The sequence below is a fragment of the Ascaphus truei genome, chromosome 5 (genome assembly GCF_040206685.1).
Source record: "Ascaphus truei isolate aAscTru1 chromosome 5, aAscTru1.hap1, whole genome shotgun sequence".
Classification (NCBI taxonomy): domain Eukaryota; kingdom Metazoa; phylum Chordata; class Amphibia; order Anura; family Ascaphidae; genus Ascaphus; species Ascaphus truei.
In genome coordinates, this window is record NC_134487.1 from 57,307,710 (window position 1) to 57,334,918 (window position 27,209).

Sequence of the window (27,209 nt, forward strand, 5' to 3'; positions counted from 1 at the left end):
TATCTTATTTGCCCTATATATCTTAACTGTCCTATACCTACACCGAAATAACCTATACTGCTTTCTTCCAGATCTGACTCTCAAGCTTCACACGGGAGACAGCGGAATCCCCCCTCTTTTTTTTCTTCTAGATTAGTGAGTTCATCACACACACACACACACACACACACACACACACACACACACACACACACACACACACACACACACACACACACACACACACACACACACACACACACACACACACTGCCCATTCGCATTCGCAGAGGTGTCCGATCTGCAAGGGTGAGATGAGTGGTGTCCAACGTGTGTAGTGAAGTGTTTGGCAAATGTTATTCATTATCTTATTGATGTGTGGGGTTGGACCTATATATGTATTGGTGGGGTGGGGGTGTAATTTTATAGATTGCATTGTAATTTTTTTCCCCGTATTACAATAAGAAGAAAACAGTTAAGTAAAAGTTGCGCGTTAATTTTTTTTTCATGGTAGGTGCGCTATGGGTTGTGGGGGGGTTTGAGGGGGCTGCTCCTTTCATTTGCCCTGGGCCCCATGATTTCTGTTGGTGGCGCTGAGTGTCACCACCATAAACAGTGTAAAAGTGTTTAGCAACACAGGTTTTTCCACTCTGTTCAAAATGTAATTCTTATGCTCCAAATCCCTTCTCAATTCTGTTTTAGTTTTTCCTATATACAGTAAACCTTTTTACACTTAAGCAAATAAATTATACCAGTACTTTTACAATTGATAAAACTTTTGATTATATGCCTAACGTTTCTTTGAGGGTCGAGAAAGTCTCTAGTTGTTTCAATATATTGGCATGCCTGACAGCTACCACATTTATAACATCTTGCAATTCTGCTTTTCTTATCCAACCAAGTACCATGCGTGATTTCTGATTCAAAGTGACTATGCACTAATACATCTCTCAAATTAGGTGAGTGTCTAGCTAGCATCTCTGGGGATGCTCTCACTGCCATGTTTAAATACCTATCCCGAGATAAAATAGTCCCCAAAATTGTATAGCCATTTGTAGTTTCCAAATTTGTTGATACATCTAATCTGATTCTTCTGAGGTTTAACCTCTAATGTTGTATAGGTTTGGTATCTGTTGGAAGACTTAGCTTGACTATACCTTAGATATACAGTTTCACGAATAGCCCTTTCCCTTAACTAGGGTATGGTAAATGTTTGTGGTACTTACTTTGCTGCATACTCTGCATGTTACTCTATTTTTATTTATTTATACATGTTTTACCAGGAAATAATATATTGAGAGTTACCTCTCGTTTTCCAGTATGTCCTAGCCACAGAGTTATACTAAATACAATACATGGCTACATTAAATGTATTCACAGTAAGTATGTATTCAATTAAAGTATATTCACAGACATTTAGAGATATATATGTGTAGCTAGGGCTCCCTTTGTGTCCGTACCCCCCCCTCACCTCGGGCGCGATTGCGGGTACTGCCGAGTCTCAGGGCAGTCAGGCTCCGGCTCGGGGGTTGCCGGGGACGCGTGCGGCCGGTTGCTAAGGCCGCGATCGCATCACCGGAGCCGGGCGGTGAGGGCGCCGCGATTGCCCGCATACTCGCGCATGCGCAAGGAAGACTAGCCTACCAGGGAGAAGTAGCGTGAAGGTTGCGAGCCCCAGGGAGAGATTGCGCAGGCGCAGGAGAGGGAGGAAGAAAAGCCCGCGAAGCCCTAGCCTACCAGGGAAGGCTCTAGGCGGGGACTACGAGTCCCATGAGCCTCTGCGCGCCCCACGTGATGCCAGGGAGCCAATAGGGCACAGTGACTCCCTGCAGGAGCAAATAGATACTTTTCGCGGGTTGTCTGCACGTTGGGAGTTGGTGAGCGGAGCAGCTAGGGGATGGAGGTAGGGTGCAGGAGTCAGTGACTCCCTGCACTAGGCCAGCAATTCCCCTAGGCCCCAGATAGCCCTGAGTCACCCTAGTGGAGTGTTGTAGGGACAGGCCCTAGGTTAGGGACTCTGCCCCATTAGCTATTTGTTATATAGTGCAACGAAGATTGTGTGTCTGGCTGGGAGAGAGCTGGACTATTATCAGAGAGAGATCGCCTCTGATGGATCATCCTGCGGTGGATCACGGATATCGTGCGGGAGTTCGCCTTGATCCTTTGTGAAGTCCGCTGCAGGTCCAAGCACTGGAGTGCTCGGCAGGTAACCCATAACCTCATGTGCACCAACAAGGCCTATCACCAGACATAGTGGCTGCGCAGTTACACACACACACACTTGTATATGACTTGGGAGTGCGAGACATTGGGTTGGGGTTACTGGACACGGGGTGGGATCATTCTGTGGAAGTGTTAGCGTCCGCCGTGGCGCATAAAGTGTTAGCGTCCGCCGTGGCATGTAAAGTGTTAGCGTCCGCCATGGCGCATAAAGTGTTGGCGTCCGCCGTGGCGCAAGATAGCGTTAGCGTTGTGTGAGACGCAGTGGGTAGTGTCTTCTCTAGAGAGGGACACCTGTTATATTCAGTGTGATGATATATGTGTTTCTCATGCTCCAAAGTAAAAGGTATTTGGTTATCTCACATACGTGTATATGGTTATTGTATGATGTCCTGCGAGGAACAATTCCTGCTCTGCTAGGACCCATCGCAGGTGGAGGCGCTGAACCGAGTAAGTGGTTACTCATAGTATCATAAATGCCCCAGGTTTCCCTTGGCGGAAGCTCAGCCCTCCTGTGAGCGAACAGGTTAAGCACCACACGCAGGTAACACTGTATGTTCTCCGCACCCACACTATAATCTGCGATTGGGTGGGGGAATACCCGTTACATTTGGAGGCTCTGCTGAGATCTTAGACCTGGGGTGCCCTGTTCCATTTTTTTTCTCTCAAAATGTCACCACCATTACCGTCCCCCTCACGCTCAGAAGTGTGTGATTGGGCCGTGGAGCTACAAGTGCCGCCGCTCCACACGCTCGCGGTGAGCCGGGTTCCTGTTGATACGCCGTCTTCATCCATACAACTGGCCTTGAGGCAACACCCACATATCCGGGATGCTGCCAAAATAAGAGTGTTAGAGCGACGTAAGGATGCGAATCGGGAGTATTGCTCCGTGTTAGTGAGTATAGGGCAAGATATAACTGAAGATCAGGGTCCGTCCAGCTTGTGGCTCACGACGTCCACCGGGTCTTGCTGTATTGTTGTCTATCCTGAACTGCCCATAAAATCAGAACCCGGCAGCTCCCGCACAAATTTACAAGAGGTTGCAATGCACACATCGCCTTCCCCCTCTGAAAGTGATCGCGGGGCCGAGAGGGCCTCACACGCCGACTACAGCCCACCATTAAGTATGGGCAACTCGTCCTCTAAACCTGAGGTTGAAATCCGAATGCTAGCTCAGGCCCTCCTAGAATTGGGGCCGTCCCGATCCGAAGCTCAGATTTCGCAACAGTATTGCAAGCTAAAAATCTTTTCAGGAACCAAGCCGACCCCACCGGGTGAAGAAGCGTTTGACGTCTGGAGAGAATACACTTCTCAGGTTCTAGAAGAATGGACGTGCTCTGAGTTGGTGAAGCGGCAACGCATAATGGAATGCCTGCGCCCTCCCGCATCCACCACCATACAGATGGCTAAAGATCAACATGCGGACATCACCGCACATCAAATGCTAGAGACTCTTGTGCGGGCTTATGGACGAACTGAGGACATAGGGCAATTGATGAAACGGTACTATGATCTTTGCCAGAAAGACGGAGAGGAGCTATCTGACTTCTTACAGCGGATTCGAGCAGTCTTATGGGAAATGCGAAAAAGGAAAAGTATTACGACCACCCAAGTGGATGAATACTGTTGAGCTCAATTTCTGAGAGGAGCGATACCTGACCACCATATCGTAATCATGATAAAGTGCTCCATGATGCAGGGTGACCCCCCTTCCTGGGAAAAGCTAATGGATGAGATAAAAAAACATGAAGCCTATGCCCATTTGCACACTTCCAAGAAGACTAAGGAGCCCTCCACAAGTGAACCTTCACGGACTGCTGCGGCAAAGACCAAGAAAACCCCGATTCAGGACGATGAGGCCACCACCAAGGCCTCGGTCCCCACATCTAGACCAGCAAGGGAATCATCTTCTCCGTACAGGGGTCCTCCTGAACGAAGAGAACTCAATTGCTATACCTGCGGTAAGAAGGGCCACCTCTCCCAGGACTGTCCAGAAAGGGATGACCCCCCGGGGAAAAACCTCCCGACAGAAGGCCCCCAGCCCGGTCGATGGTGTGCTGAATACAAACTGCCGGGTTGGACGTGGAGACCCCTCCGGGAACCACCGAGGCCCCTGCGGAGGCCGACGCCGGAGATGACACCTCCAACCGGGAAGCTTATAGCCAAGTAGGCCCCGCCGCTATCGTGCGGGTGTTAATAGAAAGGATCTATGCATCGGCTCTACTGGACACAGGGTCACAAGTGACCATCATATACCGCCCGTTCTATGACCGGCACCTCAGACACTGCCCCTTGGGAGCGGCCGATCATGTGAGAGTACGGGGGTTAAGTAATGAAGACTATCCCATCGATTGGATTGTAAGAGTTCAAATGGAAATATCCCAACTGAACACCGGCAAGACCCACTCCATGCTTGTAGCGGCGCTGGTATGTCTGGAGCACCAGGATCCGTACAATTATCCCATCATCCTGGGTACCAACACCGACATAGTGCAAGCAGTGGTCCGAGCATATCTGAAAGAGACTAACGAATTGCCGCTAGCCACCTCCCTCCTAGATACGGTCCTACGAGAGGAGTGCGAATGGGTATATGCCCTGGAGCATCACGGGGATCTATACAACTGTCAACGCGGACTGACGACCATATTACCAGGGGGAGTGCAAAGAATGGCCGTCTGGTGTCGTTATCCCGAGCGAGATGAGAGCGATCAGCTGTTCTCTCTGGAGAGTACACCGGAAGAAGAAGAAGTTCGGAGAGGGTATAGGATACTACCCGAAGTGAGGAAGTGGGCGACTAAGATCCCTCTACGAACCCATGTGTATGTACAGAATCTCTCCCCCTTCCCGATGGAATTTGATGCCAACCAGAAATTAGGTTGCATATATCCGGTCAGACCTGTAGAAACCACGCCTCAGGTGAAGTCGGCGGCCGTGGATGAGTGGTTAGTCAAGCTGGACTTCAACTTCGGTGAGTCGACGCTGTCCACCCAGTGGATGGAGCGGCTGGCAACCCAGTTGAATCAACGACGACAGGTGTTCTCCACGAGTGAGATGGATGTGGGGTGCATTCGACTGAGTGATGCCACCCCGTTCCGAGAACGCTCTTGTCACATCGCCCCGCGGGATGTGGACGATGTGAGGAACGTCATTCACGATATGGAAGATGCCGGGATTTTGACGGAGTCTCGGGGCCCCTACGCGTCACCCATAGTGGTTGTGCGTAAAAAGAACGGATCCGTACGACTGTGTGTCGACTATAGAACTCTGAACAATCATACGGTACCGGATTAGTACAACCTCCCTCGCATTGAAGAGATTCTGAATGCGCTGAATGGAAGTCAATGTTACGCCGGAGTAGCCCGCAGACCAGACCTGTCCCTAGAACTGAGGTGGCAGGTATGAATACACACACCGACAGAGCGAGGGACGTGTCCGGGTTGTGGTATTAGATGGTGCCAGGCCAGATGGGGTGTATTGCGAGAATACTTGCCGATACCGTTTTCCCAGAAGAATGGTCGTTGCCGTTGCCGAGATCAGGGGTAGGAGATGTATGGAGGAATCGAGATGAGTGCCGAGGTCGAAGGGAGCCAGAAGGTACTTAAACAGGAACAATCCGAAGTCGAGAGCCAAAGGGGGTAGTCTGCCAAGCCGCGTCTAAACCGAGAGAATCAAAGAACAAGCACTGTGAAACACCCATACAAAAACTATGACGAGCGAGGAAGCACAGAACAGAGAGGGTATATAAAGCTGGAACAGCCAACCAGGAGAGGGGGCGTGCCTGGAGGAGCCCAGGGAGCTTCAGTGCATTGGCTGCTGTTCTTAGAGCTCAGGTGACACTCAGCAAGAGCCAGATTGTAACCATGCGGTGTTTGGGGGCGGAGCCTGAGTGGGGATAAGTTCAAGGGCTTTTGTGTGTGCACTGTAAGTCCAACGTGTGCATGAGAGGAAGCAATGTGGGGTGCGTGCGGGGCGGCGATTCCGCGCCGACGGCTGTGGCGCAGAGCGAGGAGGAAGAACCTCGTGGAGCGTCCCACCATGCCGAGGGGTAAGTGATGAAGCTGAAGGGGGCTTGCGTGGTTGTAGTGGAAGGGTCTGAGCAGTGTAAGGAGAGAGCCGTGAGCTCCGCCTGAGACGTTGTGTGCTCACATTCCTAACAGTCAATGGTTCAGCGTGCTCGACCTCTGATCCGGGTACTATCAGGTACCTATGAATGCGGAAGATCAGGAGAAAACAGCTTTCGTCTGCCCCTTGGGATTCTACCAATTTACACGTATGCCCCAAGGTATATGTGGGGCGCCTGCTACTTTCCAACGGCTGATGGAGAAGACTATCGGGGACATGAGCCCGCGGGAGTGTCTTGTATACCTGGATGACATCATCGTCTTCGGAAGAACTCTGGAAGAGCAGGAAGAGCGGTTACTTAAAGTGATAGACCGTCTGGGGAACGAAGGGTTGAAATTGTCCCTAGACAAGTGCCGGTTTTGCCATACCTCAGTGACCTACGTGGGACACATCGTGTCCGCCCAAGGGATCGCCACCGACCCCGCCAAGGTAGAAGCAGTAGTGAACTGGCCTCGTCCCGAGAATGTCACGGAGCTGCGATCCTTCCTGGGATTCTGTGGGTATTACCGTCGCTTCGTGGAAGGGTACTCTAGTAGAGCTAAACCCCTGAACAATCTGTTGAAGATATACCCCTCAGAGACCGGAAGGAAGGCTGTATCGGCACGCCAACCGTTTGGTGATAAATGGACGTCTGAGTGTGAGCAGGTCTTCCTGAAATTGAAAAAGTGTCTGACCGAAGCGCCGGTGCTTGCGTATGCTGATCCCGAACAACTATACGTTCTGCATGTGGATGCCAGTCTCAATGGACTGGGTGCCGTCCTGCACCAGAAGCACCCTGAGGGTCTTCGGCCTGTAGCCTACATCAGCCGCAGCTTGACGCCCAGTGAACAGAGATACCCCGTCCACAAGTTGGAGTTCCTGGCTCTCAAGTGGGCTATCACCGAGAAGCTCCACGATTACCTGTACGGTGTTACCTTCGAGGTAAGGACGGATAACAATCCCCTCACATACGTCAATACCTCGGCCAAATTGGATGCCGCCGGACACCGCTGGCTGGCCGCCCTAAGCAACTACAGGTTCTCCATGAAGTATAAGCCGGGACCTTTGAATATAGGGGCTGAAGCTCTATCCAGACGACCCGGGTTAAGTGCTATTCCAGATGATGAGGAATGGGAGGAACTCCCAGGACCCGGAGTGCGAGCTATGTGTAGCATGGCCGCCATCGTCAACGACCAAGTGGCCTTTTCAGAATTACGAGTGGCCGATTCATTGGGATGCCGGTTGCAGGCTGTCCCAGCCGCCTACTGAGACCCAAAAGGGATGAACATCACGCATGACAAGGTGTTACGGTGGAAGGATCTGGTAGACTACCAAATACGAGACCCGGTCGTTAGTATCATCAGGCGAGCCGTTGAAAAGAAGAACCCAGCCCTTCTGAAACGCGCGCCCAATGATTTGGTGGCCTTGCTCATGCGGGAATGGGACAAATTCGAAATAGACAATTGCTTACTCTATCGGGTGGTGCAATACTACAACCACCCGGATAGGCAACAACTAGTCCTCCCTAAGAACTTACAATACCTGGTGTTGAAGTCCCTACATGATGATCATGGACATCTTGGTATAGACAAGACCTTTGGGCTGGTCAGAGATTGCTTTTTCTGGCCCAAGATGCGAGAGGCCGTTGAGCGTCACTGTCGCCGCTGTACTAGGTGTATACAGCGCAAGACCCTGCCTACCCGAGCAGCCCCCATGGGCCATCTAAAAAGTTCTGGCCCCATGGATCTTGTGTGTATGGACTTTCTGTGCATTGAGCCTGATAGCCGGGGAATATGCAACGTGCTGGTCATCACGGACCACTACACCCGATATGCCCAGGCCTTCCCCACGAAAGATCAGAAAACCATCACAGTTGCAAAAATATTATGGGAGAAGTACTTCGTGCACTATGGTCTCCCCAACCGCCTTTACTCCGACCAAGGGCGGGACTTTGAGAGCACCTTGATCAGGGAACTACTCAAACTGCTGAACATCACCAAGTCACGAACGACCCCGTATCACCCCGAAGGAGATGCACTGCCCGGGCGTTTTAATTGAACCTTACTGGACATGCTCGGAACACTACAGAGTGCTCAGAAAACTGAATGGAGTCGACACGTGGAGGCCCTGGTGCATGCGTACAATTGCACCAGGCACGAGTCAACGGGATTCTCCCCTTACTTCCTCATGTTTGGGCGAGAGGCGAGACTGCCAGTGGACGTATGTCTTAGAGTTTCGACGGATGGGATACACAATGCTACCCATTTCAAATACGTGCAAAGACTTAAAGACAGTTTACAGCATGCCTATCAACAGGCTGAGAAGGCTACAGCTAAGTTGAACGCTGGCAATAAAAGACGATACGATCATAAGGTCAAATATCGGGAACTTCGTCCTGGGGACGCTGTGTTACTTAGAAATCTGGGCGTCCCAGGAAAACACAAATTAGCTGACCGATGGAGAGACGGGGTATATGAAATAGAGTCTCAGATGCCTGGCCTCCCGGTCTATCGCATCAAAGACACTGAAGGCCGGGTAAAGGTATGGCACCGTAATCATCTTCTCCCCATTCCACAAATGGGAGACGAAGAGACAGAGATACTGGCCACACCGCTCAACGGTGAGTCCGACTTATCAGAGGTGGGTCAAGAGACTGTCAATAACGAGACCCACTCTGAAACCCCTGAAGATCCTATGGAAGGACCCTCTCAAAGGGACTACTCCACAGAAGGGGCACCTCCCGGAGGAGCCACGGGTAAAGGGCCCTGTAGGCCAATGCCTACTAAGGTGGCACCAACAGGCCCGCCTTTGGATGCACAGAGCCCGTGCTTTGTGCCTAACAGAGACTGTTCAGAGACATTTCTCCCCTCAAGGGAAGAGGCTGAGCCTCAGGACTGTGTTTATTACTCCCCCGAGGGAGTTGCAGAAGAACAGCTTCGCCGGAGTCAAAGAGTAAGGTACCCTCCAAATCGGGTAACCTATGACCAAATTGGGGCACCCCATTATGAGGCTCAGCAGTGGGCTCGCGGCAGAGTGCAGTCTGTCATTGTGATGTTCACTGAAATGTGCAATCTGATCTAGAGATAGTACGTGGTTGTTGCAAATTTTTATTATATAATAGTGTTGTGCATTTTCATTATATAACTTCTGTACATAGTTATATTTAGTCGTGTCCCAAGTGAGGACGTTGGGGATTTTACCAAGGGGAGGATTTAGCTAGGGCTCCCTTTGTGTCCGTACCCCCCCCTCACCTCGGGCACGATTGCGGGTACTTGAGGGGTAGAGATGCTGCTTTGTGTAATGATGCTTTGCGTAATAATGCTCTCACCACAAATAAGGCGTGACCGCGAGGCCAAGGTGGGAATCTGATAAAAGGCCAACCCCCAGCCGCGAGGTGGCGTCTGGAGTGTAGATTGGTCGAGGTAGCCAGTTCGGGGTAGGAGAGGTCAGGATGGTCAGTGATACTTGCCGAGGTCTGGATTGGAGAGGCACAGATCGTTGCAGGTACTTTAGCCAAGGTAGGGATTGGAGAGGTGCGGATCATCGTGGGAAAGCTGAGGTCAGGTGCGGAATCCAAAAAGCAAGCAAGGTCAGGCATAACAGGACAAGATTAGGCAAAGGTCAGACAGGAGGCTAGGACTGTAGTGAACACAGCGCACAAGCAAGAGATTATGCTCAGCCAATGTGCCAGAGGGCAGGCTGAGCATATACTGCTGCGGCACAGTTTATTCGAGCATTTGCCCGTTCTGTGCCGCAGCAGTAGCCTGGCGCGCGCCCGAGTGTGACGGGCGCGCGCCGAAGCAGCGGAAGAGCGCCCTCCGATCGGGGCGCTCTCCCTACCGCTGCCGGGTCCGCCGGGTCCCCCGGAACCCCCTGCCGCTGTCCCACGATCGCGGGACACCAGGGCTCCCTCGGGGAGCCCTGGACGCGCGTGCAGGGGGCGCAGGCTCCCGAAGACGCGTGACCGCGCGTCTATGACGCGCGGCACGCCGAGGGGCGGCCACTAGCAAGCCGGGAAATCTCCCGGCTTGCGGATCTGGCCGCACTGCGATAAAGTGTGTCGCCAGTGTAAAGCAAGGCAGGCCAATGAACATGCAGCCTGGCTGTGGTTGGCTGGAGCATATCAACAAAGGTGTACCAGTTAGGTAGAGGAGCGAGGAAGCTTCTGCGCACGTGCCGTGCATGGTGGGTGCGCGCTGCGTGACGTCACCGCGCGAGCGTTGTCTGGAGGTGGGACCAGCGGGGACGGCATTTAGTGCTGAGTGTGATCCGCGTGCGCCCCTAGATGGAACGCTGGCATTTGCCAGCCCGCGAGATGTGCTGCAGGAGGCAGATGAAGCGGGACACCCGATCGCGGGTCTGGGTAGGCTGGGAGCGCGCTTTCTTTAGATTTCATCACCTTCCCGTATCACTTTTTCCCACCTATTATATCACGCAGTGCACAACTTTCTCTATTCCTCATTAGTTCCACCTTATAAAACATGACGGCTAATTCACTGAAGGTTTATATTGCTGCATTAACATTTGACATGATTAGGAAATGGGATTGCAGCAATATTTTTTTTTTTAACTACTGCCATATTTACTAAAAAATAGTTTATTCATAAATTCGTTACGATATTCACCATTGGCCCACATGAAAATGGCATTAACTCATTAATCAGCACTTGCAATTATGGAGGGGAGGGAAATATCACACATTTCTACCATAGGGCTATGTTATGGCAGAAAATTATTAAACTCCACTGATGCCTGAGGCTACCAATGCAATGCAAATGAATGCCTGCAGGCACCAACAGGGTTAACATACAACATAAGCACCGTTTAAATAAAACACTAAGAGCATAACATTAATATGTGCAAATGTTAACCCTTTAGTACTATATTCCAAATGGCCAGCCATATATTCATATTATGTATTAGTATCACCTACAGTATTTCAGGTGAGCTAGTCTTTTCTTGTCTACTGTATATAGTTATGCAGTGGCTTGTATTGCCTGTATATAGTGTCCAACCCATTATATACACAGGCAAGATAGGTCTAATGCCTGCTTGGGGTTGGTGATAAAACATATCTACATATTTTGGTGGTAGTCCGATATTTCCACATATCTGAGTTCCGTTAACTAGTAATTTGGCATTAATTATTTTATTTACTTATAAAATGATTTACCAGGAAGTAATGCATTGAGAGTTACTTCTCGTTTTCAAGTACGTGTATATCCTGGGCATAGTTATGATGACAAATAATACATTGTTACAAATATATAGTTACATTAAAGCAGCAGTTCAATCAATATCAAGCTCCTCACCCCTACCACATGCAGCACTTATCATCTGAGATCTGTCTCCAAAAGACTGTTCATGGTCCCAAGGCTCAACAAAGTATCCGGCCGCTCCTCCTTCTCTTACCGTGCACCCCAAAACTGGAACAACTTACCGGAGACTCTCACATCCACCACCAGTTTAAGTTCTTTCAAAACAAGGCTGTCTCACATTTTAATCTGGTCTGTAACTGTTACATATGCCTATAATATACATCTTCTCTAACTGTGCATGCAATGTATTGTATATAATGTATACCCTGTTCATTTATGTAACTGTATTTGTAACCATGTATTATTTGTCATATTAACTATGTCCAGGACATACTTGAAAACGAGAGGTAACTCTCAATGTATTACTTCCTGGTAAAACATTTTATAAATAAATAAATAAATATCCTACATGTTTTTTTTTTTTTTTTTTAATAAATCAGTTCTTTACTATGATAAAATACTTGTAGCATTAAAAAAAATGTTTTAAAGACATTTTTAATGTTTCTAATGTAGGAAGCATTTCTAAAGTAAAAGCCCCCTTTCCCTGATAGGCTCTGGCTCTTGAGCCCCGCCCTCTCTCTAGCAGTGCACCAATTGACTCATAACTGCCCATTCAATCATATTCCAGGACTACATTGCCCAGAATGTTGTGCAAGAACTGAATTAAATAACCCGGAGCAAGCGATCGATTACAGGAGAACGGATCGATCTGCAGCTTAGCTAATCACTTGTCAGTGTGCAGATTGTATTGATGCACATATTGAATGGGAAAAAATACACAGTGAAATACCTATATATCTCTTGGAAAAAGGGTAATTTAGTTTAACCCTTTGGCCAAAGCATTATAAGCCTGCAAGCCACTTCAAGTCATGACCATAATATCACAGGTCCTAACACTGATTAAAATTCTTATTTACCTGTATAATTACAGGAAGAATATATATATATATATATATATATGTGTGTGTGTGTGTGTGTGTGTGTGTGTGTGTGTGTGTGTGTGTGTGTGTGTGTGTGTGTGTGTGTGTGTGTCAAAAGGAGTGCTACTGATCGTGGCCCTGTATACTACAAAACACTAAACACAAAGGGAGCCCAGAGCTATTTCCAATATGACAAAAATACACAGTGAAATTTTTCAGAGAACATATCTCTTGAAAAAAATGTCATTTAGTTTAACCCTTTGGCCTAAAGCATTATATAAGCCTGCCAGCCGCTTCACGGCATGACCTTAATATCGCAGGTCCTAACACTAACTGATTAAAATTCTTATTTACTTGTATAATAGAAGAACACACAAATAATCAAAAGATTATAGCAGCCCCCTATAATTGCACTCAAGGAAGGTGACACAATAGGTGATGTCACTAGAAATATAAGGCAATGTATAGCCAAATCCTGGTATAGGACACTCAAACAAAAGGGTCACACTACTATATGGAAAATAACAAAATTTTAATAATAAATAAATAAATAATTTTCTTCTATGGTTCTTCTTTCCCCCTTGCACCAGGTTGTGTGTCTATGCTTTTATGTTTGTTGGTCTGGTGTAGCGACGTGCATCTGTGTGTTTTTACTTGTATAATTACAGGAAGAATGATCTGCTTTGGATCTGTCACAAACAGCTGCATGAAAAGACATATACAGATGGAAAGTGGGGAGGGGCGAGCTTAAAACCTGGGGAGGAGGGGCCACTAACCTCCAAAACAGCTGAGACCAGCTGGGTTAAACTAAATTACCCTTTTTTCAAGAGATATATAGGTATTTCACTGTGTATTTTTGTCATATTGGAAGAAGCTCTGGGCTCCCTTTGTGTTTTTTTTTTTGTAGTATACAGTGCCACGCTCAGTAGCACTCCTTTTGACACTTATATACATATATATATTGTGGTAATTTTTGGGGTTTATATGAGCTTACTGGGTATATGTGTGTGTGGAGGTTAGTGGCCCCTACTCCCAAGGTTTTAAGCTCGCCCCTCCCCAATTCCATATGTACAGGTCTTTTCATGCAGCTGTTTGTGACAGATCCAATGCAGATCATTCTTCCTGTAATGCTTATAATGATTTGGCCAAAGGGTTAAACTAAATGACCCTTTTTTCAAGAGATATATAAGTATTCCACTGTGTATTTTTGTCATATTGGAAGTAGCTCTCGGCTCCCTTTATGTTTTGTTTTTTGTTGTATAGAAACACAACACAATGTACTATTTTCTTTAATATCTCCCATTATTTGCAGTCGCGCAGCAGCGTTTAAAAACTGGCCTTGGAACAATCAGCAACTAAGCCAGTGCCATCAATATCAATTTTAGCAAAAAAAATGTGTTCTATTTGTTACAAATTCCACATTTGAAAGATACCATAATACATATAGCAGGATAATGCCACTCAGTGACTCACACCAATAATCCTCCTCCTCTGTTCAGAGTTCAGGACCCACAAGCGTGTAGGTTTCAGGTCTTGGTCAAAGACACCTATACTCATAAATATGTTCAAGGCACTTAGGGGTAGATCCACAGAACTGCATTAATTTTCTAGCTTTACGTTATCGCCATTTTTACGTATCGATATACTGTATGTAAAGTGTATACCCAAAGGGGCTTAGCATTATGATGTTATCGCATTCACCTGAAAAATAGCTGAGCGACACATTTTAACGGACGTTTTGCTTACGCATATGCAAATCATATGGTAATGAGCCGTTTACCAAACAACGGGAATAACGCTACGATATTGAAGACCTTCCAAAAGCAATGTATAGAACAGTACAGTACAGAACTTAACCTTTTAATTACAAAAAGTTACATGTGTCATACAAATGTATATATATATATATATATATTGTGGATCATAAAAATGTCTGAAACACATGATAAACTTTATTATGGTTTTTAGTGATATGTTTGTGTGAACGAATATGGTATATCATTTAATAATGGTGGTATAAAGTGGATGTACAATAATGTATATCCATGCATACCTCAACAATAATAATTAATATTTCATTTTTATAAACGTACAATTGAAATAAATGGAGAAAGGACAATAATTGAATTTTATTTTGTATGTATTTGGGAGGAGTTTGTTTTTAATATATTTGGGGGGTGGGGAGGGTTGTATGTATTTTGTTGGTGAGGGGGTTTGTATGAATTTGGGGGGTTGGGAGGTCATGCTAAAATAATTCTATTAATTAGGTAAATAGGAATTTAAACCAAGGCAATGCTGTTGATGTGGTCTACTTAAATGTTGCAAAGGCTTTTGATATGCTACCGCAAAAGAGGTTATGTTTTAAAAATAAAGGAAATTGGTATGAGTTAAAATATTTGCACTTGAGTTGGTGGAACAGAACCTTTCAGATTGGGCTAAAGTTGTAAATTGAGTGATTCATGTTTCAGTATTAGTGTCACTGCTTTTTAAATTGTTTATTACTGACCTTGTGGCTGTCATTGAGGACGAAGCCTCTATCTTTGCTGATGACAATAAATGATGTAAGATACACAGAGCAGGATGTAATTTCTCTACAGAAGGACCTTGATAAACTGGAAGCTTGGGCAGCTAAATGTCAGATGAGGATTAATACAGATAAATGTAAGGTGGGGGGGGGGGGGTGAAACACGTCCTGCTATGGAGCTCTGGACTTTACATGTTTCGTAGCATGCCATCTACATCAGGGGTCAATCACCATTTGACCCTTCCCTACTCAATTTGTCCCAGTCAATTCAGACCCAGTTGGGTTAACACTGTTAGATTACCTGTGTATGTTGGGTATACAGCATACTAGGTGTACATAGCACCACATGACCTGTCTCTATTCTGTACAAGTGTACCAATAAATTCAGTTCCAGTTGGTTTACATGTGTATGTTGGGTATATAGTATTTAGTACATTAGAATGGTATTTCATCATCTAAACTGTACCAGTCAATTCCAGTTGGGTAAACACTGTTAGATTACCTGTGTGAGTGTGGTAAATAGTACTCTAGGTCGGCATACCCACCATCTGACCTGTCTGTACTCCATACCAGTCAATTCAGTTCCAGTGGGGTTAAACACTGTTAGATTACCTGTGTGTGCTGGCATACCATCACATATAATATAGCAGTATATAAGCCAATTTAGTTCCAGTTGGTTTGACACCATTAGGTTACATTTAGGTGTTTGTTTTATATGCTAAAGTTGCATACCACATACGACCTGTCTCTAGTCCATTGGTAGGCATTGCGAACCAACCTCTGGCTGCCCGAACAGCCCTATCTCCCTCTGTCCCCTGTGCGGAAGGAGCAGATATATTGCTGGTGTGGATGGTAGCTTCACCCTGCTCCCTCAACTGCCTAGTGGCAGTGCGCTGATAAATATTAGCGCACTGTGCTAATCACTAGTTTTCTGTGTAAGAAGAGGAGCAGGACAGTATTCAGCAACACATCAGCATTAAGCAGCTGACCAGAGTTGGGAGAAGTTTCTAGCCATGGCTACAACATCCCTTCTGCCCATGCATCATATGTTTGTGGGTAATGTGTAGCCCTTTTGGGGACTCAAGGGCTGTACGAAAGCTCCTTGGACCCGGAAGGCTCCAAGCACAGTTTCTCTCCCCTGTATGCGACCTACCTACTTCTAGTAAGTAGGCAATTTACTAAGTTCAAAGAATAAGGGTGCATTTGGCTGTAAAACAATACTGCGCAATGTCTTTTTCCCTGCTTCATGTCTCATATCTACAGGGTAACATCACACTGTGAAGAGGACTGTTTGCTCTGTGAACTGTGATTTTGAGTCCATTTCTCATCTTCTAACCAATCAAGTTTGCAAGAACTAGGACTTCACTCACACTATTATATTATATATCCTTTATTGGACTTTATATATACACACACGCCAGGTTACGATTCTATATTTGTATTTTTATAAAACAATTCACGTTATGGCAAACGATGTAATACAAAAACACCAGTGAAAGCGCCCATCCGAAGTCAGAATGGTATTCTGGCATACATTGTGTATTTCAATCATGTGTGACATCATGAGGTCACATTTCCAATAAAAGTGTTCATCCATGTATAATGCACGTTGGGTACATTTTCTTCCAATCCTGTGCCCACACCCTGCATACAAAATGTATGGATCTAGTAATTACTGATGCCACTGTATTTATAATTAGTGCACTTTCCTCCTAAGCAGCATTGCAAAGGCTTCTCCAACATAAATGCGCTGAGCACTTGCTTGTCATTCAATGAAGTGTCAACAATAGATCCAGAACTGGCAAGTGTTTAATTAATTCCGTGAGTGCTAAAGGTTAGTGTGACATTTTGTGTCTGCATTATAAAGGATAAAGCTCAGTATTTACTAAGCAATCTTCTGCCATAATATACCTCCTGGTACGGAAAATACCTTACAGCCTATTAAAGTAACTTATGGCAGAAGACACATTAGTATAAATTAGCCTTTTTTAGTGGCAACTGCATCACTTTGAGATCCTTAAGTGCACAGTGCAAAGATAACGTGCTGAAAATGTGATGTGAATGGAATTAGCATGTACAGTACATGTATACGTTTATTTGAAGGTAATTTAGATAGATATCAGTGGGGCCTGTTGTGTTTTTATATAGTAAATAAAGAAATGCATATCAACAGAATATTAATATACTTATCGTATTTATTTATAAAATGTTTTACCAGGATGTAATACATTGAGAGTTACTTCTTGTTTTCAAGTATGTCCTGGACACAGAGTTAAGACAAATAATACATGGTTACAAATACAGTTACATAAATGAACAGGGTATACATTATATACAAGAAATTGCATGCACAGTTAAAGAAAATATATATATATTATGGGCGTATGAAACAGTTACAGATCAGATTAAAATGTGAGACAGCCTTAGATTTGAAAGAACTTAAATTGGTGGTGGATGTGAGCGTCTCTGGTAAATTGTTCCAGTTTTGGGGTGCACGGTAAGAGAAGGAGGAGCAGCCGGGTACTTTGTTGAGTCTTGGGACCATGAACAGTCTTTTGGAGTCAGATCTCAGATGATAAGTGCTGCATGTATACTGGTGAACTCTTTCAGTTTATCAGGAATACTCTGTTATGCTCAGCTTGAAAATATAATTTAATTCATATTCTAAAAATAGAAGAAAATACTATACATTGCGCTACCTTCTCAGCACTATACTAGAAAAAAAAATCAGATTATGTTTGCACCTTTAAGTCTTGTATATTAATCTTGGCACAATCAATTGTACAAAATGTGTTTGGTAAATCATCTTGATATTGCACTGGCATATTGTCTTGTATATTTCGGAGTGGCCAAATATTAACATGTCCATATCTAACAAACAGAATGTTGGTCCAAGATTTGAAAATAATAACGTCTGTTTGCTAACGTATTCCAAAACAGAAACTAATATGTGTAACAATCAACAATTCTCCATTTGCACTGGATTAAAGACATTTGGTTCTTCAGAGCTTATTTTTTTACATGTCTGTCCTGTTTTGAGGACAGGTCAATGGAATATGATTATGCATTAGAACTGAAAATATAAAAATATCAAGCAAAAGAGAAAGAAAGGATTTAAAAAAATCTAATTAAACTTTTCATGCACAGTTTGAAGGTGCAACACGGCGGACCAAAGTGAACTGAAAAAGTCATATGTTTCAGGTTAAGTTTATGAGTAATGTTCTAAAAAAAAAAAATCTATATTTGTAAATCATGTTGAAAACTCTGAGTTTATCAAACTTCGGTATGTAGTCCAATTTATTGCATGTCAAAGGACCAGCTAAAAATATATATATAGGACACTAAGGGGCTTATTCTATACCAGCCGAAGCAGCCGATCAACTTCAATTACGGCCAAAAACAGTCTAATTGGCTGCTTTAGGGGTTATAGAATAAGCGCATACAAAGGAGGGTATCAGGTTCTGCATGCATTTTGGGGCTACATCCATAAAGCTCTGTTTAATCAGGACTCATAATGTATGGCTTCCTGAAACCGGAACAAACGTATGTTCCCTGCGCTAAGATGGTATCCTTAAAAATAATTATATGCAAAAATAAGGTCCAAACCGGCCTTACATTTGGCGGTATATGTAGAAGGAAAGGAGCACAGCATCCGCATCAGTGGATCAAAAAAAGATAGGGCAACTCCAGTGTAGTAAAATTGTGTTTATTGCACAATCAGCTTAGCAATGAAGGTGTAGGAAACATCTGGGGTTGCCCTATCTATTTTTGATCCACTGATGCGGATGCTGTGCTCCTTTCCTTCTACATATCCTGCTTTACCATTGAGGATTGCACGCTGCAGAGTTTTTCCCTGTCTGGATTTCACTATCGGGTAAAGGGCAGCAGCCCCTCTGTGTTTACCTTTTCAGTGTTTGCTGTTTAATTGATCTAAACCCTATGGGTAGGTTATTACTTACCAGGTGACCAATCTCTGTGGAACCAGGTGGGCACCACTAGGTCCCTTAATCTCACTTGGGTGATATCTGTTATTATACAGTTATTATGGACATTGGGACTATTCTCTGAATATATTGTTCTTATACGATAGAGCACTTACTGGTGAAGCACCATCTACCAAACCACCATTACCTTTGGCGGGGCCTGAGGCGGCATGCCGGCTGCGCGGCCTTCCACCTATGGTGTTATGAGGTCACGGCGGTGCGTTTTTATCACTTTGCCATGTCAGAACGTGGCGTGTCACAATGGAAATGGGAAACTGCAGAAGGAAAGCTGCTCCGGAAAAAGTAAGACCTCCCCCAGCTCCAGACACCTCTCCCCTTCCCCAGCTACAGACACCACCCCCCGTCATACCTTGGGGTGAGCGGCGGTTTGGTCATGCGCCGGTTCGGGGACTCCCCAGCTCCCTCCTCCAGCTCTCCTTTCTTCAGTCGGGCTGAATTTGGATCCCAGCGCTGACAGGAGGAGGAAGAGGAGGGAGCATGGGGGCCCTCCGAGGTGCGGGGCCCAAGGCGAGTGCCTTGCTTGACTTGCCCTAAGGCCGACCCTTTGCATAAGCCTAATATCACGTACTGTAGCCTTACGTTACAGTAACTATAACGTGATATTATGCCAGTCATGGCGTTATTCTTATCCAGCCCCGATATATGGGGCTTTTGGTGAAGTCGAGACAGAAAGGAGAGGTATACAATGGCGAGAAATAATGCTACATTATTTAAATTATGTGGCGTTACTGCAAAAGCCCTATTTCAGTATCTGGACAGAAGTAACATCAACTTTAACTGTAACGTAACATTATGTTCCCACGTTACCCTTAACAGACTTTTGTGGGTATGCAATGTTATGATAACTCCTCCTTTGCATATAATTTTCATGTCATTATCACTAACGTCCATTAGGTACTGCGATGGGACAAAACATGGCTGACCCTGACACAGGACCCACATACAGTAACCCAGCGGTGCGCAATCTGTGGGGCGCGACCCCCAGGGGGGGCGCGAGACTGCCGACGGGGGGCGCGGGGTTTACAGAGGCCCCGCGCGCTTCCCGAAGGCACTTAAATTAAGTGCCGGGGGAGCTGCAGGGCCTCTGTAAACCATACTTACCCGTGGCTCCGGCGGCTTCCTCCCGGCGTCGCCATGGCAACGCGGCGTCAAAATGACGCTGCGAGGTCATGTGACGTCACGTTGCTATGGCAACGTGACGTCATTACGCCGGAGCGCGGGTAAGTTGGGGTTGGGGGGGGCGCGGGAGCGAGGGGACAGCCGTCAGGGGGGCGCAGGGAAAAAAGTTTGCGCCCCCCTGCAGTAACCAATACACCAAAGGTGTATATATAAACCAGTGTACTGCATAATCATAACAATATAACAATTACATCTCATCAACAGGGTGTCACTCTATAAGACTAATGGCACAACTACCCAGTCACCTCGCAGGGCTTTGTACCCCACACCTTACTCCCAGGGGTCTCAATAGTTTCAAGAGTTCCGTATCCCACCTCTTAGGTGTGATCAGTGCCTGTGTGGTACCGGTAATGCTGGTGCACTTGGTGACTGTACCTGCCCGGGGCTCCCGCACCTGGGTACCACGGAACAACGGAAGAGGACCCGTCTGTGTCCAGCGCCGAAGCCTCAGCGATGGCGTCCTCCTCCAAACAGGATGGTCTCCCTCTGGTGGACCTCACCACCCAGACAGTCTCTGTCTCTGCTACTGCAGAGAATGATTCCCTTCAAACACTGACCCTTCTTGTCAAAGCAGGCAGCACTGCAGCTTTGTCCCTGACTAAGCTGACTGCTAACAGGGCAAGATCCCTAACTGCAGGGGCCTTCCCTAGAGCAGCCACAATATTAATGGTGAGTTGGGCCTAGCTGGGGCCTAGGGGGGTAACCTGGCCTAGTGTAGGAGCCACTTGCTCCCTACACACATTACCTTCCCCTACCTTATCCCAGCACCAACTGACTTCTTCCTGTCCTGAGCGCAACAAATGTATCTTTCCCTTCAGGGGAAGCTGTAAGCCCTATTGGCTGCCGTGGCATCAGGTGTCATACCTGCCCCTAAGCACTCTGGGGGCTTTAGTCCTCCATGGCCCTCTTTAACATTGGGGCCGCGTGTGCGATCTGCACTCCGCATGCGTGAGTATGTAATGGCCGCCGCTACTCTCCACTGAGCCTGCGCAACTGTGGGCAGTCCCTGCGCTCCTGAAATGGCTGTCGCGTGCATGCTGAGCATGTGCAAGCCTAACGCCAACCCTAACATGGCCGCCGAGTCGCTTCTTAAACTCCTACTCAGGAACCTGAGAGTAGTAACAACATCTTTGGTAAGACATGCTTAATGCCATGTCATACCATTTAAAGCTAAGGCTGCAGCCATGCTGCTGCTGAGCGTGATTGGCACTTGCCACCAATATCAAATGTGTACGTCCATCCTCGTGCGGTGCGCGTGCACTTGTGCACATGCACGCACACTCTCCAAAACTCAGCACTTGGAGAGACACTTGGAAATTTGATTTCCAAGCGCTGAGAATGGTCACATGACCGTTCTGTAGCCAATCAGTGTGGAGATTCGCCGGAGGAGGGATTGGAGGGAAAGGCTGGTAAGGTACACACACACCCTCCCCCGACTGATAAAGCCAATTACACGCCTCCTCCCTCAATAGCCACGCTCCCCGCTCCTTCTCTCAAAGTATTGCAGGATGGCCGAGCACTCATGCTTGGAGAGTTGGTGACGTCACCGCTTTCAAGCACAAGCGAGCTCAGCAGCAGCGTGGCCGCAGCCTAACACAAGGCAGTGTTAACTAGACATGGAGTTAAGCGTATACTAATAAGATAACTAACAACCATTGTTATTGCATGTATTTATCTTTATGGATACCTATTAAATCCAGGGAAGCTAAAAGACGTTACCTATTTGTACCCTTTTTTGAATGTCACCATGTTAATAGTGACATAATTTTAATGAATTGTTGCAGACCCATTTGTTTCAATATAAGTCTTATGTATCAATTAGATACCTCATATGGCAAAAAAGGACATAAAGTCCATCCACGGTGCAGCAGAAGCGAGTCACAGGTTTGACATATAACATGCAATAAATCCCATATAGACCGGATAATAACAATCTTGATCCTGGGTATATAAATCCTTATATAGCTGCTCCAATATCTTGAATAGGAGTACTGACTTAAAGTGTTTTCAGAACCTATGGCTCATGAGCAAGTGGCCGCCAACTTGACAGGCTTAAATCATAGAGTGGGATTTATAGGGTACTGGGGAGACACATATACCAAAGGTAGAGTGTCCCCTTTTAACCAACCACACTCAGATAAGGCCACAGAGCATATAGGCAACACAGTCAATATACAGCAGGACAATACCACAGTACACTCACTGTTGTAAGAAGTGAAGGTGAACCACAGGAACTCCGTCCAAGCGTGCATCCAACTTGATAGAAGATCAACGAGAAAAAAAGCTCCAGGGAGGAAAGAGGAGCACTGCGCAGGGCTAAAGTACAGGAACCGTCACACCAATAGTTAAAAACGACTTTATTGAGTGACTAGGGGAGACACCAACAGTGGAGCAACCACCCACTCTGACGCGTTTCAGGCTGAGCCCTTTGTCAAAGAGTATAACCACAATTACAGAAACATCAATTTATATACACAATTTACCTGAAATATTACCATGAAATAAAGATACAATACCCTAACAGATTATGTAGGGAAAGAAATAGGGGAAGGTAGGGGAAGAGAGCCAATGCTGAATATACACACAATACACATAATAAAATAAACGTATATCTTAATAAAGAAATAGAGAAATAAAAGAAAAAGTACTCCTATTCAATATATTGGAGCAGCTATATAAGGATTTATATACCCAGGATCAAGATTGTTATTATCCGGTCTATATGGGATTTATTGGATGTTATATGTCAAACCTGTGATTCGCTTCTGCTGCACCGTGGATTGACTTTATGTCCTTTTTTGCCATACTATTGATTTCTACATCGGTTGCACGACCTTTTACAGATGAATATGAATATGAAGATTTAAGGACTTTGTTATACGGCACACCATATAGTTCAAGTTTATAATTATAATAAGAGATTGTTTGGGTGAGACACCACTATGGAATCTGACATAGAGGCTCCTGATGAAACCGAGCTTAATAAACGACATAACACACATAAATGTGCTAATAATGAGTTAAGATGTAAGAAAGCAGCACAGGTTTTTGAAGGAGCTGATTTTATACCGACTGATGACTATACAGACTTACCAATATTTTTCACTCGTTTAGAGAGAACTTTGGCTTTGGATACAAGATTAGGATGGGACATCATTTCTCTTGAAAATTATATTCTAGCTAAAAGAATTCCCCGAGGACTAAGGATTAAAAAAATGCCTTCCTTTGGGTTTCAGACAAAAGAGTTCCAAGACAACTGGATTAAAATCCTTGACGATTGCTCTATTAGATTAATGAAACTCATTGTGCAGCTAAAAGTTCAAGAAAAAGAGTCTCTACAGATAACTATTACAAATCTTGAGTCTAATTTAGACAAACTGCAGGAAGAAGAGGGTTTCTCTGACCTTGATAAAGCAATGACAAAGAATATCAATGACTTAGAGAAAGATTTGATTTTAAAGAAGTAGACCAAATTTAACAGGGATCGAAGTGACTACGAGAAAAACCAGATATATATTTGGCAGAGACCATCAATGCTAAAAAGCTCCTGTCGTCAAAATCGATCATTTAATAAAGGTCAAACCAGTAATAAAAAAGGTGGACAATTGAATAAACAAAGTCCATCAAAATCAATTCTTAAGAGTAGACACCATGAGATCTCTAGTATTTCTGATATATCGGACAGTGACAACAAATATCAGACAGTTTCTTTTTCCAGGAGTGATGAAGGGAATAAAAGTGAATCATCAGGGGATGAGATTTTTAGGTCTAAAGATCAACGGAGATCCAAAAAACCTTATGCACATTCATCTACTAATGATGACGACTATGAGCCAAAAAACGGGGAGTGAGGACTAGACGATCGAAGAAGAAATGGCACCCCTTCAAAAAGGAAAAAGACCCGTTAAACCCAGATAAAAATATTGTTATCAATATCTCTGGCATTCCTTTGTCAAAAGATGCCATAGCACTCCTCAATCGTGGATTGAACTTTGTCCCCAGTGATAATTTTGAATTATTCGACACTAGCAAAGACTTACTGTACAACGGTTTATGAGTAAATTATCCCTTAAAAAATTATTCTGTAGGAAGTCAGATGATATACCTTTGACTGATACTAATGTTATGCGAGATATTTCTACCTGTCATGCTAATCCATCTATGAGTCGCTCTTCCTTTACAGAACAAGCAGTTTTACAGGATCTCAATGATCTACTACAAGAACAGGTGACACAAGATTCTGACTGCTGTGGCGGTGTAGATCCATCTCTATTTTTGGTGGGTACACAACATCCTTCCTTTAAAAGCAAATCTATTTTCTACCCTACCTTTACTAAGGGACCTTACCTTCAAAGTTTTGAAAGGTTAGTAGAGAGGGACCTACAGCTCATGGCAAGAGGTTTCACCTGTTCTTCTACCGGCTATAACAATCTATCCAGGGAAGAATTAATAGAATTTGAGAGTCTGAAAAGGAACATTATTATTATTAAAAAAGCCTCTATTTTGGAAGCCCCACGACAATTGGGTGATCAGAGTTCTTATCAGAAACTTGGATCTAATCCGACTAAACATTTTCTTGTTGAATATCTGACCCTTATTGACTTGGGAAAGGAATTGCGAGTTTTAAATGATAATGAGTCCTCATTTCTTAATGTTATACACCCCATCGTACCTATATTTCACCATCTCCCAAAAGGTCCACAAATCTCTTGTCTGCCGTCCGGGTAGACCTATTATCTCAAGTATTGGATCTTTGGGAGATGGTCTGTCTAGGTACGTGGATTCTTTTTTACAGCCACTTGTGCACGATCTTCCTTCTTATCTTAGGGATTCTTCTGATTTACTCAACACTATTTCCACATTCACTTGGTATACACATTACACATGGGTCACTTTAGATGTTACATCATTATACACCAGTATCTGTCATGCACAGGGGATTCAGGCTACACACACATTTTTTTGGGATAAGTCTTCACTATCACCAGCACAAATCATCTTTATTATGGAGGCGATTTCATTTCTATTACATCACAATTATTTCCTTTTTGATTCCACTTACTATCTTCAAACACGGGGCACTGCTATGGGCACATCTTTCGCCCCATCATACGCAAATCTTTTTATGGGTTTCTGGGAGGCTTTATTTATTTTTGGGGACAACAATCCATATCGATCTAATATTATTTTCTACCGTCGTTTTATTGACGATTTGATCCTGATTTGGAAAGGTAGCAATATGGAATTGGTTTTCTTTATTGACTACCTAAATAACAACATATATAATCTAAAATTCACATTTGAATCGAACAGACACCATATTAACTATTTAGATATCTGTTTATATATCGATATGGATGGTAACATTCAAACAGATCTCTACCGTAAGATTAACTCTCGTAATTCCTTTCTCCAGGCCAGTAGTGCACATCCAGTTTAATTAATTAAGGGCATACCAAAGGCGCAGTTTTTGCGCTTACGCAGGGTCTGTTCGACAGAATAAGCCTTTATTGATAGATCTGTTGATCTTAAGAACATATTTTTATCAAGGGGCTATAGTAAATCAAACATAGACTCTGCATTTACTCATGCTTTACATGCTGATCGTAAAGAATTGTTAAAATCTAATATGAAAACAAGAGATGAATTTTCTAAGGACTCAACACCTTTATTTATATCTACTTATTGTCAGGGTCGCCTAGACCTCCTGCCTAGCCATAGCTTCCTTGTCCACTGGGTGTGCTGCTGCCTTCTGTTGGCTCTGGGTTCCTCTGTCTGTCTTCTTGTTGCTCCTGTCTCTGTCCTTTATAGCTTGCTTCCTGTCTGTTGTTTTTTGCCTTTGCTTCTAGTCAGACTCCAATGCTTATGCATGTCTTTGATTCCTGATCTGTTCATGTACCTGTACCTGTATTATAGTCTGTTCACAGTAAAGGCCCTTGCTAGTAATCTGGCTTGTCCCTGTTTGTTCCTGCTCCCCGGTCTCAGTCCCTGCTCCCTGTTCTCAGTCCCTGTCCTGCCCCCCCTGTCCTGTTCCTGTCTCCTCGTTGCCGACCTCTGCTTGTTACCTGACTTCGCTACCTGCCGCCTGCCTCGGATCCCTGCTTGTTACCTGACTTCGCTACCTGCCGCCTGCCTCGGACCCCAGCTTGTTACCTGACTTCGCTACCTGCCGCCTGCCTCGGACCCCTGCTTGTGACCCCTACTACGCTCGTGCTGTTTCAGCCACCGAGATCCTACCCGCCACAGGAGTCTCCCGTGACACTTATATCTACTAAACAAATTCGTAACATCATTCTAAAGCACTGGAATGTACTTAAATTCGATGAAGAACTTAAGACATGTATTGAAACTCCACCAAAATTTGTCTTTCGAAGGGCCAAAACCCTGGGACACTATTTATCACCGAGTTTGGAACAGACCTGTGGCAAGATTAATGTTACTACAAAAATTAGAGGTTTCCAGAAATGTGGAAACTGCAATATGTGTAGGTATGCAACTCCACTTAAGCAGATTAAAAATGTTTATACTAAGGAAAATTTAAGAATTGGATCATTGATTACATGCAACTCTAATTATGTTGTATACATGCTGAAATGCGGCTGTGGCAGTAAGTACATAGGGAGAACTATACGCCCCCTAAAGCAAAGGATATCTGAGTATCTGAGATCCATTAAACAGAAGGATGACAGGTACCCTGTTTCAAGACATTTCTCTGCATGTCCCTCTGGCAATATTAATCATTTTTCCTTTTGTGCCCTTGAATATATTAAGGCACCTGTCAGAGGTGGAAATAGGGAGAATATCCTTAACCGCAGAGAAATGTTCTGGATACATTCTTTGGGATCAATGTCTCCGCGAGGGATGAACACCGATTGGGAACTGAAACATTTTCTGTCTCAGTGACAATGGTGTTCATCCCTCGCTGATTATGTTAATGTTTCCTTCTGGTTCTTGATGACATGTA

The 27,209-nt window shown here is 45.0% G+C and overlaps 1 protein-coding gene across 1 annotated transcript; it reads left to right on the forward strand.

Moving 5' to 3' along the window:
• The first annotated feature begins 2,869 nt into the window (after positions 1–2,869).
• Positions 2,870–3,829, forward strand: LOC142494646 (modulator of apoptosis 1-like). Its single transcript, XM_075599079.1, has one exon. The coding sequence runs from the start codon at positions 2,870–2,872 to the stop codon at positions 3,827–3,829; it is 960 nt and encodes a 319-aa protein (XP_075455194.1).
• Positions 3,830–27,209: the final 23,380 nt, after the last annotated feature.